General features: G+C 40.0%; 1 protein-coding gene across 5 annotated transcripts in view; it reads left to right on the top strand.

Moving 5' to 3' along the window:
* Positions 1 to 3,727: 3,727 nt before the first annotated feature.
* CWC22 (CWC22 spliceosome associated protein homolog) overlaps positions 3,728 to 13,961 on the top strand; it is a 49,073-nt gene continuing 38,839 nt past the window's right edge. For 3 of the 5 annotated variants that reach the window (XM_062004633.1, XM_062004635.1, XM_062004632.1), the window contains exons 1-12: positions 3,837 to 4,009; positions 4,259 to 4,370; positions 8,103 to 8,170; positions 8,967 to 9,083; positions 9,187 to 9,444; positions 9,921 to 10,049; positions 10,990 to 11,158; positions 11,499 to 11,552; positions 12,197 to 12,332; positions 12,421 to 12,627; positions 12,747 to 12,809; positions 13,173 to 13,265. In XM_062004633.1, coding sequence (XP_061860617.1) covers positions 4,344 to 4,370; positions 8,103 to 8,170; positions 8,967 to 9,083; positions 9,187 to 9,444; positions 9,921 to 10,049; positions 10,990 to 11,158; positions 11,499 to 11,552; positions 12,197 to 12,332; positions 12,421 to 12,627; positions 12,747 to 12,809; positions 13,173 to 13,265 — 1,321 coding nt within the window. In that variant the 5' untranslated portion in view covers positions 3,837 to 4,009; positions 4,259 to 4,343. Of the gene's footprint in view, positions 3,810 to 3,836; positions 4,010 to 4,258; positions 4,371 to 8,102; positions 8,171 to 8,966; positions 9,084 to 9,186; positions 9,445 to 9,920; positions 10,050 to 10,989; positions 11,159 to 11,498; positions 11,553 to 12,196; positions 12,333 to 12,420; positions 12,628 to 12,746; positions 12,810 to 13,172; positions 13,266 to 13,961 lie in introns of those variants that run through there. The other 2 variants (XM_062004631.1, XM_062004630.1) reach the window with 2 other exon arrangements.

The following is a 13,961-nucleotide window of genomic DNA, read 5'->3' as shown; positions in this document are numbered from 1 at the left end:
TAAAAAGCTGGATCTGAAATGCTGGATCTGAAATGCTGGATCTGAATTTAAACTAAACTGTGCAACTGCATGCAACTTTGATAAGTTTTTTGCATCAAAAAATCCCAGCCTCATATTTCCTAATGTATATTCAACATGAGCATAAATGCTGGGGAGGAATGGTTCTTTTAAACTGTAGCATTTCAGAACATCTGGTTGTATGACATATCCTAATGTCACTGGTAATCATCGGCATGACAGAACCTGGTGTTAGAATCAAGCCCTATTTAAAGTGAAGCATAATTATGGTAACATTTGCGAGCTATGCAACTAAGCCTGTCCTTTACTCTTAGAAAATATGCAAGTCAAACATTAAAAAAAACTCCATGAGCAATTAAGCAATAAGGCCCCAGTCAAAGTCATCATGCTAAGCCCATGCTGTTTACAAGATCACAGCTGTCAGGCCTGAGCTCTGCAAAATCACAAGCCTCACACTTCAGGCAAGAATTGGATAGAGACGATGTCATTGTCCTCATTTTGCAAAGCAATCAACAGGGTGTAATGAGGAGGTGGTTTGCATCACTTGGATTTTAAAACATTTTTTTCAGTACAAATAGCCTTCTCCCAAGAGAATTGTCACAAAATAAATCCTGTATTTCCATATTGATGAGAACTAATAAAATGTGAAGTGTTAAACATGTTAAACATGTAAGCACAAATAATTTTTTAATACTCTCAGTAGTGCTCTATACACGTATATTTAAGCAATGACAAATCTTTCAAGAGCATGTACAAATTAAAGTTTCCCTGTTACTAAGAGCAACAAATATCCTCACCCTTTCAGTAACTACCTTTTTATAATCAGCAACTTAATCCTCCAAAAGCAGAAGCCTTGTATCATTCCAACAATGAGAACTGACTCACGTGGCTATACATCAAATGATAACAGAAGAAAGAGATTGCTGAATAACAGAGAAAGCAAATCAGTGTCCTTAAAATTCACTTTAAAAATTGTAGTGATTCCAGCAATTGCATTTATAGCAAATAAGCAGTGAATAGGACTTTTACATTACATGAGTTTTCTTATAGAACTTTGTGTTATAAATTTCAAAACGTGGGGTTTTTTAAAAAGAAATGTCTTAAAAACATTTTGCTTTCTTCTGTTTACAATTCTGAGTTCACTATTTATTCCACACTTTGTGGTATGTTGAATTAGCTGGTGTTCTGCCCCATTTCAGTAAGATTTTCCTATTGTTTCGGGAAATAATTCATTTCAAGGTTTTTTTCCTTATGCATACTGTTTCCCCATACTGTTTTCTGGCATGTCAGACTAGCCAGCATCACAACACGAAGAGGAGACCTTAAACCTTTATGCCACTCTCAGTAACTCTGCACCTGAAGCCAGTAGTTCAGCTTTCTAAAATGCTAGGAAAGACTTGTGTTTTGCAGGTTTTAGGACCACAGACACAAAAAAACACCCTTATTCAGATTGGCTTACCAAGCTGGAGCACCAAGGCAGTGCATCAAGGCTGTAAAACATGGCAGAAGGCTACATGACTCTGGGCACAACCAGGAGACCCCCCAGATTCTGGGCCTCTGACCTTGGCTACTCTGGGGCCTTCAGATAAAACAAGGACACTGCAGAACTGCAGAAGACTCCTCCCTCTTGACAACTACCTAACTGTAAGAAAGTATAAGAGATGTTTTCCTATTGCCTTGACTAGAGGAGCATATGATCAAGAGTGTAGTTCTCACAGGAGGGGAAGTGGGGACAGGAATAAACCATGTAAAATTATACACTTTTGTCCCCTGGTCCTTGCAGGGCTGCTGCAGGCAAACACCTGCTGCTAGGAAACAATCTCATGGCTATCTATGAATATCTCTGAATATAATCTATGATTATCACAGTTGAGCAAATTTTAGCCGTGGGAGGAATGCAGAGAATGCATTAGCAGATAACACCCTATTTTTGGCTCTGAGTCAGCATAACGCCACCATACACTTTGTCTCATCAGAATCACTGCTGTTGATGTGTTTATTCCTTATGTTTGAAAAGGGATATCGAGAGCAATGCCATTCCAGCCGTGATCCCACCCTGCTGCCACCTTCTTCCCCTGAACAGATGCCGCATCCCACCGCACTGGCCATGCGGGGCCTTGCATGCGGGTGCAGCGCAGCATTGCTGCCACACCGCTCCTTACAGATGTCCCCACAGGAACCATCTGCCTCCTGGCTGAGTTAATGCCTTTCTGACCCTGATCTGCTTTTTCCTCTAAAAGTTTATTTTCACTATCTCGCAAGAGCTGAAATGAGCCATAAGCCTTTTCAGACCTTATACAGAATTTTCTCTTTTAACTTTTTCCTCTCTACGCATGTAAACACTTTCCACAATCCAGACAAATTTGTGCCTGTGATAAGACACAGGTCCTCTGCTAGTGTGAATCAGTGGTGCTCAATTACTTGAAATTTTCAGAGACCAAAAAAACTCCGTCTGATAAACAGGTATCCTAACAGCATTGTAACACCTCACATGGTAGAAGTACGTGCTGAACATATTTCAAGTAATTTCAAGTTTAACCAGCAGCTCATGTGTAACCCACAGTTGCATGTGCTACTGTGTTATTCAGTGATGAGTTTACTAAATTCAGAATAAATTCACTACATTTCACAGAGATGCTGGACAACTTTGTACAGCTTGTCATTCTTAAGGGAAGTGCATTGACTACATGTTTGAGATATACTTCCAATGGGAACCTTAAAATGTCTTTCTGTGATACCAGCACCTAAGACAAAGCTGATACTATAGAAATGCAGGCTGAACTGAAAGTAGCAATACACGTGCTGTAGATCCGCTCACTTAGAATCACAGAAGGGTTTGGAAGGGACTTCTAGAAATCATCTAGTCCAAGCCCCTGCTAAAGTAAGTTCTCCTCAATCAAGTCACACAGGAATGTGCCCAGGTAGGTTTTGAAAACCTTCAGAAAAGGAAATTCCACAACCTCCTTGGCAGCCTGTCCCAGAGCTCCATCACCCTCACAGGAACAAAGTTTTTCCTGGTGTTGAAGTGGAACTTTTTGTGTTCCAGCTTATGTTTGTGACCCCTTGTCCTGTCACTACAGGAAAAAGTGTTGCCCCATCCTCCAGACATCCACCCTTTAAGTACTTATAAGTGTTGATGAGGTCTCAGCCTTCACCTTCAGGCTGAAAAGCTCTAGGCTTCTCGTAAGAAAGATGCTCCCATCCCTTGATCATCTTGGTGGCCCTGCGCTGGACTCTCTCCATAAGTTCTCAGTACTCCTGATGTGGCTTTAATGATGCAGAGGGAGAGAAGAACCTCCCTCAACCTGCCGACCACACTTAATACATCCCTGGATGCCGTAGGCTGCCTTGGCCACCGACGGCCCATTGCTGGGTCACGGATAGTCTGTTATCAACCAGGACTCCCAGGTCCCTCTCCACAGAGCTGCTCTCCAGCAGTCACTGTAGCAGTCGCTCTATGGGCATATTTCCCTCTGTCTGACATTTCCCATTCAACAACTGCTACAAGCACTTTGAGACTGGACGGGAGGTCCCAGGCCCGGCCCGGACGTAGCCCGCCCCACAAGACGGCCGCCGCGCGCACCGCCGCAGAACTACGTTTCCCGTTGTGCAGCGGTGCCCATACGGCCGGAAGTGCGCTCTTCGCCTCGCGCCGCTTACAGCGCGGCGGCCGCTCTACGTGCGCGCGCCGGCCGCGTCGCTGAGGCGGGGCTTGAGCGCCGCGCGCTCATTGTGCGCCGGCTGGGGCGGAAGTGACGCTGCCCATGTCCGTGCGCGGCGGCGGGCCGCAGGTAGGTGCAGGGTGCGGTGGGCCGCGGGTGGTGGTGGTCGTGGTCGTCGGTGAGTCACTTGCCTTCCCCCCGGGAGCAGCGGACAGCTTCCGCCCGCCCGCCGCCGACCGCCAACGGCGTGGCTGGTCGCGGCTTCCTTTCACAGGTCCAGCTCAGCGGCGGGCGGGGGAACGTGGTCCCCACGATAGTGCAGCCCCGCGGTGAGTTCGGCGGTTGGCCGGGCGCGGCGCGGGCAGGGCCTCGGGTGGTCCCCTGGCTGGCCTTTTACAGCCTTTGTCACCTGCAATGGGCACTGTGTCACCTTAAGAGATCTCACCAGATTGGGGGATAGGGGCTGTTTGTTTTCGTTTAAGGAGTTACGCAAACATAGGCTTAAAGAATAAGTTAAAAGCGCAGTTTTCTGAACCGTGTGCAGTAGAAAGTTTTTTATTGCCTTGTATGTGTTGTAGATGAAATGTGTTTCATATGCTGAATTCCATCTTGGATTGTCTCGTTGCTGCACATTCTGAACCTGATAAAAAGTAGGAAATCAAGATGAAGAGCAGAGTGACACAAGTAAACGTAAGTCTTCTTAAACCTAAGTTGTAGGATTTGGGGTTTTTTTTTCCTTATTATTGATGGTTAGGTTTGTAGATAGTGTTATGTTCAATAAAACTCCCCAAAAGTAAAGCAAACAATGTCCACAATTGACATCAGCAGTATGCAAGAGAGATTTTATCATAAAGTTGGTCAATTACATGTTTGTAACACTTGTCCTAACAATGGAAGTCCAGGATTTTATTAGCATATAATGGTAAAGTAATTGGTGAGAAACAACTGTGTGATTGCTCAGCAGAGACTGTAAGCATGAGAACTGAAGAAAAGAGGTTTTAAAAAAATTACAGTGATGTTGAAATGAAAAAAGAAGTAGCAGTGAATGCAGCATATTTATTTCTTACGGTAAGAGTTAAAGCTTTCTCTTTTAAAAGCTAGCTGGGTGATACATTTCTGAATGGATGAGAATGGGTTTTAAAAATGCAAAATAACTTTTCTTTAAAATCACTCTCTTAAAATTATATGTAGAAATTACACATTTGTTAAGGACAAAAAGTTTGGGACAGGTTAGTGGAGCAATTTTTTTTCTGATACGCTGTATGAAATCTGTGGTATTTATCTACCTAGAGTTTGACCCTGCCAAGGCTTCTTCACACTCTTTTGGTTCCAGCTTTTCTGACTTAAGTCATTTTAATAAGAGCATGTAAAGGATAGCTGGATATGTTGTCATAGCTTCCCAGTCTAGGTTGACCTGCTTCTACAGGAGGGTTGGACTGGATGATCTCTAAAAGTCCCTTCCAACCAATGATCTATGATCTGGTGCTTCCAGATCATAGTGCTTCCTCATCTGTCAAAATAAGACAATTTGCAAAAGCACACTGATTTGACACTTTTAGTTGATCATTCTGTTCAAAATGGGTAAGGAAGAAGACCTCAACCTGTGTCAGAAAGACTTCTCATGAAGAACTGAGGGTGACAAGTTCTCTAGTAAACGTAGTGGTTTTTGAAAGGAGGCATGAGAGCTGCCAAATGCAGAGACATCCATAACATTGTTTTATTTCTGGGGACACTTGTCTTTTCACATGATGTAGAACTCTTAAGAACAGATAATCCTAAAAAAACTCACTTCCTCCTATCTACTATTAAATACAGTAACTGTTCTGTGGGTTTTTTAAAGATCTTTTTTATTACCACTTTCTTGGAAACTTACGCTGCAGTCTTGCATTATAAAGTGCTGGGAGAAAACCCCAATAACTTAAAGACATTTTTAAACCTTCAGTCCTTTCAATGATCTACTGGATGATACAGTCCCATAAATGAGCATTGGAAGGGGAATAAAACCTTGGTGATAATGTATTAATTTCTTGCACTGGCTTTGCTATCAAAGATAATGTTACTCTGGACTTAAATTCTTAGATGGACATTACTTTTGCAAAGATGCATACTCCCAGTAAATGATGCAGTGCATTTGTTTTGTTCCATTGTGTCATGGTTTGACACGGAGCTGTTTCTGGTAATGGGGAAGGGGCTCCTGTAAGATGTTGCTTGAAACTCTCCCCAGCTCTGAGCCAGACCCTCTTCTGGGACTGAGCCAATTAGATGCCTCCACAGTCACTTCTTAAGAAGAAGCCGGAAGAGGAGGGTTCTTCCTGTTCCTTCTTGCTGTTCTTCCCTCTCTTCTGGCTGGTGGTGTGCAGAGAGTTGAAAGAGAGAGAGAAGCAAACATGTGGACTCCAAGATCAGTGAGGGAAGAGAAGAGGAGGTGTGCTGGAGCAGAGACTCCTCTGCGTCCTGCGGAGAGGACTGGTGAAGCAGAGATTTGTTTGCACTTTGTTAAAGACCCTGCATCAGGGACAGTGATTTTCTTCATTAAAGACCCCATGCCAGGCACACTAACTATAGCTGGAGGAGGCCATGTCCCATGTGAGGGACCCCATATTCACAGAAGCTGTAGCCGGGGGGAAGAACCCATGCCAAAGAAGCTCATTAAAATTATGCCCAGAAGAGGCTGTGTCCTGTGTGAGGGACCCTGTATCAGAGCAGGGGAAGAATGCCAGGAGTCATCCTCGTCTAAGAAGAGAGAAGTGGCAGAGACCACCCGTGAGAGACTGACCACATCCCCCATTCCTTGTCCCCGCGAGCCATTAAGGGCGGAGGAGGTAGAGATTTCAGAAGCAGTGAGCTGGGCCCGGAAAGAAAGGAGGGATAGGGGAGGGAGACCTTAAAGTACGGGTTGTAATTTTCTCATCATGCTACTCCCTTTTTGCTTTTGTTCTGTTTTGTTTCTTCTAGGTAGTAAAATAAACTTTCCTACTTTACTCTCTGAGTCCTGTAGTCTGTTTTGCTTGAAACCGTAATTGGCAGCGAGCCCTCCCTGCTATTGTCTTAATCCACAACAATTTTGGTTATCTTTTTCTTTCCATTTCGCTGGGGCCTCTGCCATCCTAAGGAGAGTGGGGGTGAATGGGGGCACTGAGTGAGAGACTGTTGTGCTTCATTGCTGGCTGTGCAAAACCATGATAAATTGTTTTGATGCAGGCAAGATGATAATAGAGTAATTTTCACATAGTGTTAGATGTACACTAGGGAAGGCAGTATTCCAGGAAATCTTATAGTGACTTAAAAAATGTAAATATATGTATTTAAAGATACACCCCCCCCCCCCTTCCCTCTCCCACAGTTTCAGTGATAGTAAGTCAGCCCTGTTGGTCTACTGATAGTATGCCTGTCCATCAGATTTTGGTAGTGAACTAGGGGTCATTCTATTCTGCTAACCAACAGCTTTAACTGGTTCTTTGGTGAGGTGAAAACTAGAGTGCTAGCATGTTAATGGACAGAAGGAATGCCACTTCAACAAATGGATTTCTGCAGAAAGTTCAGTCAAGGTGCACGAGAAAATGCTTGCGTTAAGTTTCTACGTCAAGGTGAAGTGTTACCTATTTCACAAACTGATCCTTGGCTGATAATAACAGATTGTTGTTCTGAAAAATCATCAGTAGTATTTTAAAGGAAGAGAAGATCCTTACAACAGAAGCACAGAGATCAAAAAAGCTGCTTCTTAGCTGTACCAAGGTACCAAGGTGCAAACTTAACATTTCAAAAGAAAATCTAGAATTAATTTTACTTCCAGAATCTGTTAAGTGGAGTAATGTAACTTATAATGTATGATGCTGGAAATAACTCTTGAGAAAATAAATCATGGTTAGTAAAAAGGAGGAAGATAAGGAGAAATTATACAATGAAGGGGATTTTTTGGAGATAGGAGAGACACTCTTCAAACAAGGAATGGTAGAATTCTGTTAATGGTATCGCATGTAAAGTGGTGTGTGGAAGGAGGAAGCAGGAAAGGCAGACTGAAGGTATATCTGTTCAAGCCTCCAACAGTAGTAAACAGCAGATTCCTTAAAGTTTAGAAGCAGGGCAACCATAAAAGTACTTGCCGACACGCTCTTCCGGCCTCTACCTGTTTGCAGCTTCCTGAGCCAAGTGTTTTTGGGTAACCCAGGTGAATTTTTCTTCAGTGTTTTTCCACTCTCTTGAACCTATGTGAACATTTGGCATTTGCAGCATCCTACAGCTGCTTGTTATTTAGAACCAGGTCTCCTTGTCATAAGTGTCATTAGCTTTATTTGATGGCCCTTATTTCTTGCAAAGGAGTAGCAAGCTGAAGACAGGGTAAACTTTGATATGAAAACATACGTGCTCACAGTAATTAGTGTATCATTTCGGGGCTTAATTTTTCTTTCTCTTTTCGTAAAGCATGGTTCCAGTTACGAAAGGGAGGAACACTACAGTTCACGCCAGAGAAGTTTGTCTCCAGAGGACAGGTAGAATGATTTATTTTTATACCCTACAATCGTGTACGTTTGCCTCACATAGTGAGTTAGATGTTAGAACAAAACCAAAAGGTTCTGTTTCTTTTATGTGTTACTGTAACTGAGGAAAAAAAAAAATGTAGGTTTAATACAACACCTATATGTCAATATAGCAGTAATTAAATAGATTTGTATTAAAACTAGGTCTTTAAAACATCCTTAGCATTCAGTTTAATTGCCCTGGGACTTGATAGTGGAAATTAGATGCCAGCTTTTTACTTTAACTTGCATGTTGCTGATACCACAATTGTCACTTTAGAGCAAGATTATTGACTCCAGCAGGAGGTGAAGAAATGTCATTTGAAATGCAGTCTACCAAGACATGAGGTGAACTGTTAACAGTTTACTTTTAATTTCACATTTTAATTGGAAGGGAACTTTTTGCACTAAACACAACACCATTTTTTCTGATAGTATCTGTTCTGTTTCCTGTGACGCAGGCAGATGTTGTTGAAAGTAATGCATATGTTCCAAAGAATGTACTGTGCTGAATTTACCGTTGGTATTTGATGTTATTACCATTTAGCACTTAATTTGAAGTTCTAGGATGAGCTTCCTTTTACAGTGCTGCTTTGATTTTTTTCATTGTTTTTTGCAAGGAGCATCTTGTATTTGAACGATGCATATATTGAAGCTCAGGTTGCAGAAGTGGAACCATTCTGTGTCGTGACACTGTTGCAAGTAGATAGTAAATGCATTATTTTTCTAACCCTGTTACTAAAAATGTTATGTCTTGGTTTGTAAACAGGAGTGGAGAGCATGACAAGTCTCCACCTACTAGAAAGAGAAGATACTCTGATGACAGCAGATATGATCAAGAATATTCAAGAAGGGAATACTATGATGACAGAACATCAGAAGGAAGGTATCAGGTCCTTTCTTAATAATAAAATACTCATTTTGAAGAAGAAAATGTAAAAACTTTTCATGAACCCCTGGGTATTTGTGTTTTCTTGTTTTTGTTGTAGAAGGATGGAAAGGGGGAGAGAGACACACCATGAGAAATGGGAGGAGAGAGAATCTGATCGAAGGAAGCAGAGAAGATATTCATCACCTGATCGTAGGAGTCCAGAGAGGTCAGCAGTCCAGAGCTCCCTTGTTCATGATGAGGCCACTTCAAAGAAGAAGAAAGAAGAAGTGGATCCAATCCTTACTCGCACAGGTGGTGCATATATTCCACCTGCCAAGCTCAGGATGATGCAAGAGCAAATCACAGATAAAAATAGGTGAGTTGAAAGCAACATGTTTGAATTTTTATGGGAAGCAAAACAGCGAAGGATTTTAGTGAATGTTGGTGAAAATAGCATACCTTTTGAGGGTTGTGATCATTCTTTTGAAGGTATATTTTTATCAGAAGAAAGGTGAGAGAAATCGGATTATGACTGAACCTGCATCCAAGTGTAAATGAAAAAGTGGGATGCAGAATGTAACCAGGTTTTTTTTTGAATATGTTCGAAAACTGAACATACTGGATTATACCGTAACTGTGAAGATTTACATTTTCATACAGCATGTTGGTGATTTCCTAGTAGTTTAGTAGTAGTCTAAATGTGTACTAGTCTTCACATTTATGCAGTGAATATTTGCTTACCTATTTTACTGATTACAACTTCCATTCATATTTCCATACATATATATATAAAATTTCACTCAGTCGTACCTCAAATGTGTGCATTAATAATTTGTGGTACTTTTGTAATAGCTTGGCGTATCAGAGGATGAGTTGGGAAGCCTTGAAGAAGTCTATCAATGGTCTTGTCAATAAAGTGAACGTTTCTAATATAGAAAATATAATTCATGAGCTCCTTCAGGAAAATATTGTTCGGGGAAGGTAAGTCTGAGTATTTTAAAACTGATTTTTTGCTTTTCTGCTAGGATGTGTGATGCATGGATGCTACTCAGACTTTAAAATTGACCTCAGGCTACATTGTCCTATGCAGAGTAGTCTCATGCTTGGAGAATGGGCCAGAGGGTAGGATATTGTGCGTTTCGAGGAATAGAGACACGCCGTTAATGGTGTCATGTGTGTTTTACTGAATGACTGGCAATTTATGGATGTCTCTGTTTATTTACTTGTGTTTTCTTGGATATTTTTTTCTGTGTGGCAATATTTTTAGCCAGTATTTAGAAAAATGAATTTTAATACAATTATCTGGCTGGATTGTTTATTGTTGTAATGTAGAGAAAACATTATTAAGCTATTTGAACGCGGTACCAAGTCATGGTGACTGTGCAAGTATGATGTGATGACTTTCCTTGCTTTAATTTTGATGTCAAAAGGCATTAAATATGCTAGTTTAGAGGAGTATGGGATTCTTAGATTCAGTACCATTTAAACAAACAAAATCAAACTGCCACCACCACCAAAAACTCCTCTGAATAAAATATCCATAAATAATTCTGTTAAGTTTCAAGTGGATAGCAACACTTTTTCTGTCACAAATAAATCACCATTATTTGTGGATGTTATAGCTAAGGAATGTTTTACTTCTGTGTATGTCACACTGATGGGAAGAGTAGAATCCTGCTAAACAGCATAAAAATAACAGAAGAGGATCAAATAAAATCTAGTTTCTGAGTGCGATTTTTGTTAAAAGTAATTAAGTAGTCTCTGTTGTAGAACTGCTTTTTATGTGCCTGTATTTCATACCCTTGAAACTTGATACAAGTGGTAATTTTTAATGCATTTTGAAAAACTATGTGGTATGTACTGAATAAAAACATCAAATGTTTGCTTACCAGAAAAATCTTAAACTTGTATATTTTTACAGGGGATTGCTATCTAGATCCATTTTGCAAGCTCAGAGTGCCTCTCCAATTTTTACTCATGTTTATGCAGCTCTTGTGGCAATTATCAATTCAAAGTTTCCAAATATCGGTGAATTGATTCTCAAGAGATTGATACTAAATTTTCGCAAAGGATATCGCAGAAATGATAAGGTATGTAAAATGTGAAGGAGCAGCATGCTGAAAGTTGTAATCCTGCTGTGTTAACCTTGTGTGTTCAGATGACATACTTCAAAGGAACACAGCCAAGACCTGGATTTGGGTGGTATTGTTGGTACATGAAATATAGCAGTATTAGAATGTCCTGAAAGCTTGTCAACTAATTTTTGGGTTAGGACTGTGGTAGTTGTTGTGGTTTTTTTGTTGTGTTGTTTTCGGTTTTTTTAAAGTGTACAGTTCTAATCATGGACAAATATACCAAAATAGTTTAATGACTTGGTCTTTTTCTTCCCTATACAATATGTTAACATTTCTTGGTTTGTTTCTTTTACAGCAACTCTGTCTAACGTCTTCAAAATTTGTTGCACATTTGGTGAACCAGAATGTGGTATGTTACTTCATGTTTCTACTTAGTTCAAACCCTGTATGGTATTTCTTTGGTTTCAGGACAGCAACAGCCTAAGTGAAGTTGCTGTCCCTGTTCTAAATGTTACTGAAAATCTGAGTTTAGATTTCTTTTTAATGCCTGCTCTAAGTTGTTGGGACCTTTTTGGAAAGGACATTGGTAATTACATGTGTAGTTATCATCACTTTGCATTACAGTCATGCTTCAGAGCTTCTCCAGACTTTGTAAATATGTTTGGGTTAGTCTTCAGACAAATCTTGATGCAAAGCCAGCATCATCAGAGACTCTGTCACACAGATCTTTAACAGATTTTTAATTTTTTTTTTCAACACTGCCATCTGACTTAAACATCTGTGTAGGCAGAATTTGACTCAGTTGCATCTAAATCAAATTAGTATCCAGCTCTGTGCTGCTTTTTATGTGTTAGCCGTTAGGATATTCCAATTTAAATAATGGCAAGAAGCTGTATTTTAGGAATACACTGGGAATGTACAGCACTTTGGTAAAGGTGTGTGACTAAACAAGTGTGTTGTGACATCCTCAAAGGCTGGACTGGGCTGGCAAGTAACTCACTGTAATCATAGTGTAACATTGTACATTCTAATTCTTTGCTTATCTTTCCATAGGCTCATGAGGTTTTATGTTTGGAAATGCTCACTTTGCTTCTTGAAAGACCTACTGATGACAGTATTGAAGTAGCCATTGGATTTATTAAAGAGAGTGGGCTCAAATTAACAGAAGTTTCTCCTAGAGGTATTAATGGTAAGTATAATTAGCCAGAACAGTTGTCTTTTTTTGTGTTTATATTAGTAAATCTATTTCATCTTTCCACTTCTGTCTTTTTCCAAAGCAATCTTTGACCGTCTTCGACACATCCTGCATGAATCTAAAATTGATATGCGTGTTCAGTATATGATAGAAGTCATGTTTGCTGTTCGGAAGGATGGCTTCAAGGATCATCCAATCATTCCAGAGGGATTAGATCTAGTGGAAGAGGAGGATCAGTTTACTCATATGTTGCCATTAGAAGATGAGTACAACCCAGAGGATGTTCTTAGTAAGTCAGAAACAAGACACATCTATGATTGCATTCCCCATGAAAACAAATTAAAGATTAAATATTTATTATTTTTATCAGTTTGTATTTTAAATAAACATTGTCTTTTTATTCTCAAGATGTTTTCAAGATGGATCCAAACTTTATGGAGAATGAAGAGAAATACAAAACGCTGAAGAAAGGTAGGGGGTGTGTGTACACATTTTAAATACAATATTCATCTATTTACACACTTACTTGTAGGGTGTTTACTTATCCCACTATTGTTACCAACTTTTATTCTTTAACATTGTGTGATATTTGTGACCCAGATAACTGTTTTTCACTTCATCCGAGACCTTTCCTATGTATTTCTTCTATTTTATTCAGTATTGTTTCTCCAGCTATGTTTTCATTTGATTGTGAGATAACTGGGGGTTTTTGTTTTGAGTCTGCCACATTCTCCACCTGGGACACCATTTCACTTGTAGGTGTTGGATCAAGTTTTTTTGATAGAGAAACTACTGTGGTCTGTATTCCTTTAATCTGGGATGCTGCTCTTTCAGAAATTCTCGATGAAGGTGACAGTGAATCTGAAGCAGATCAAGAGGCTGGAAGTAGTGAGGAAGAAGATGATGAAGAGGAGGAGGATGAAGATGGTAAGTATATGACTGACACCTTATTAGTGATCAGTCGGCTGTAAACGAAACAGAAAAGAAAAGCTTAACTTGTACCGCATTTTGCAAAAGTATCAATGTTCAAAATACTAGGGGATGTTTTAGTCTTAAATTATTCTCAGAGATAAATGTGTACTTGCAAATAGTATAAAACTAACAGTCTAAAAGTAAGCATTCAGCACAGGCAGAAAAAAAAAACAAAACAACTTTGTCTGACTGTTGTTGGCCATAACAGTTTTGTGCTGGAAAAACCTTGTAAACCTCAGACATTAAAAATAATTAACTAGAAATCACTTCTTTAAAAAGTTTCAAGACAACCTTTCTGGACACTTTCTAGTGCTCTATCATATTTTTAAAGTCACATTAAAAATTGGAGTGGGTTTTCTTAAAACTGTATTTACATCCTCTATGTCTCACGTCTTAGTTCTGTTCAACCCACTTTCTTGATCTTTAGTCAAAGCAGTCAGTGTTTACACATTTTCAAACAATGTATTTGATTCCTAGGAGAAAAACTGATGGATAACTGAAATGTTTGTGCAGACTGTGTGAGTAATTGAATAGCCAGCCAGGTCTTGTTACTGTAGAATACCAGGAATGGATTTCTTCACCAATTTACTGGAATATTTCGTAGAAGAGCAGCGCTTCCAGGCTAACAAAAAGTATGAGAAGTCATCACTT

Source organism: Colius striatus, chromosome 11, assembly GCF_028858725.1.
Source record: "Colius striatus isolate bColStr4 chromosome 11, bColStr4.1.hap1, whole genome shotgun sequence".
Lineage (NCBI taxonomy): Eukaryota > Metazoa > Chordata > Aves > Coliiformes > Coliidae > Colius > Colius striatus.
This window is presented reverse-complemented; position numbering and strand designations above follow the sequence as displayed.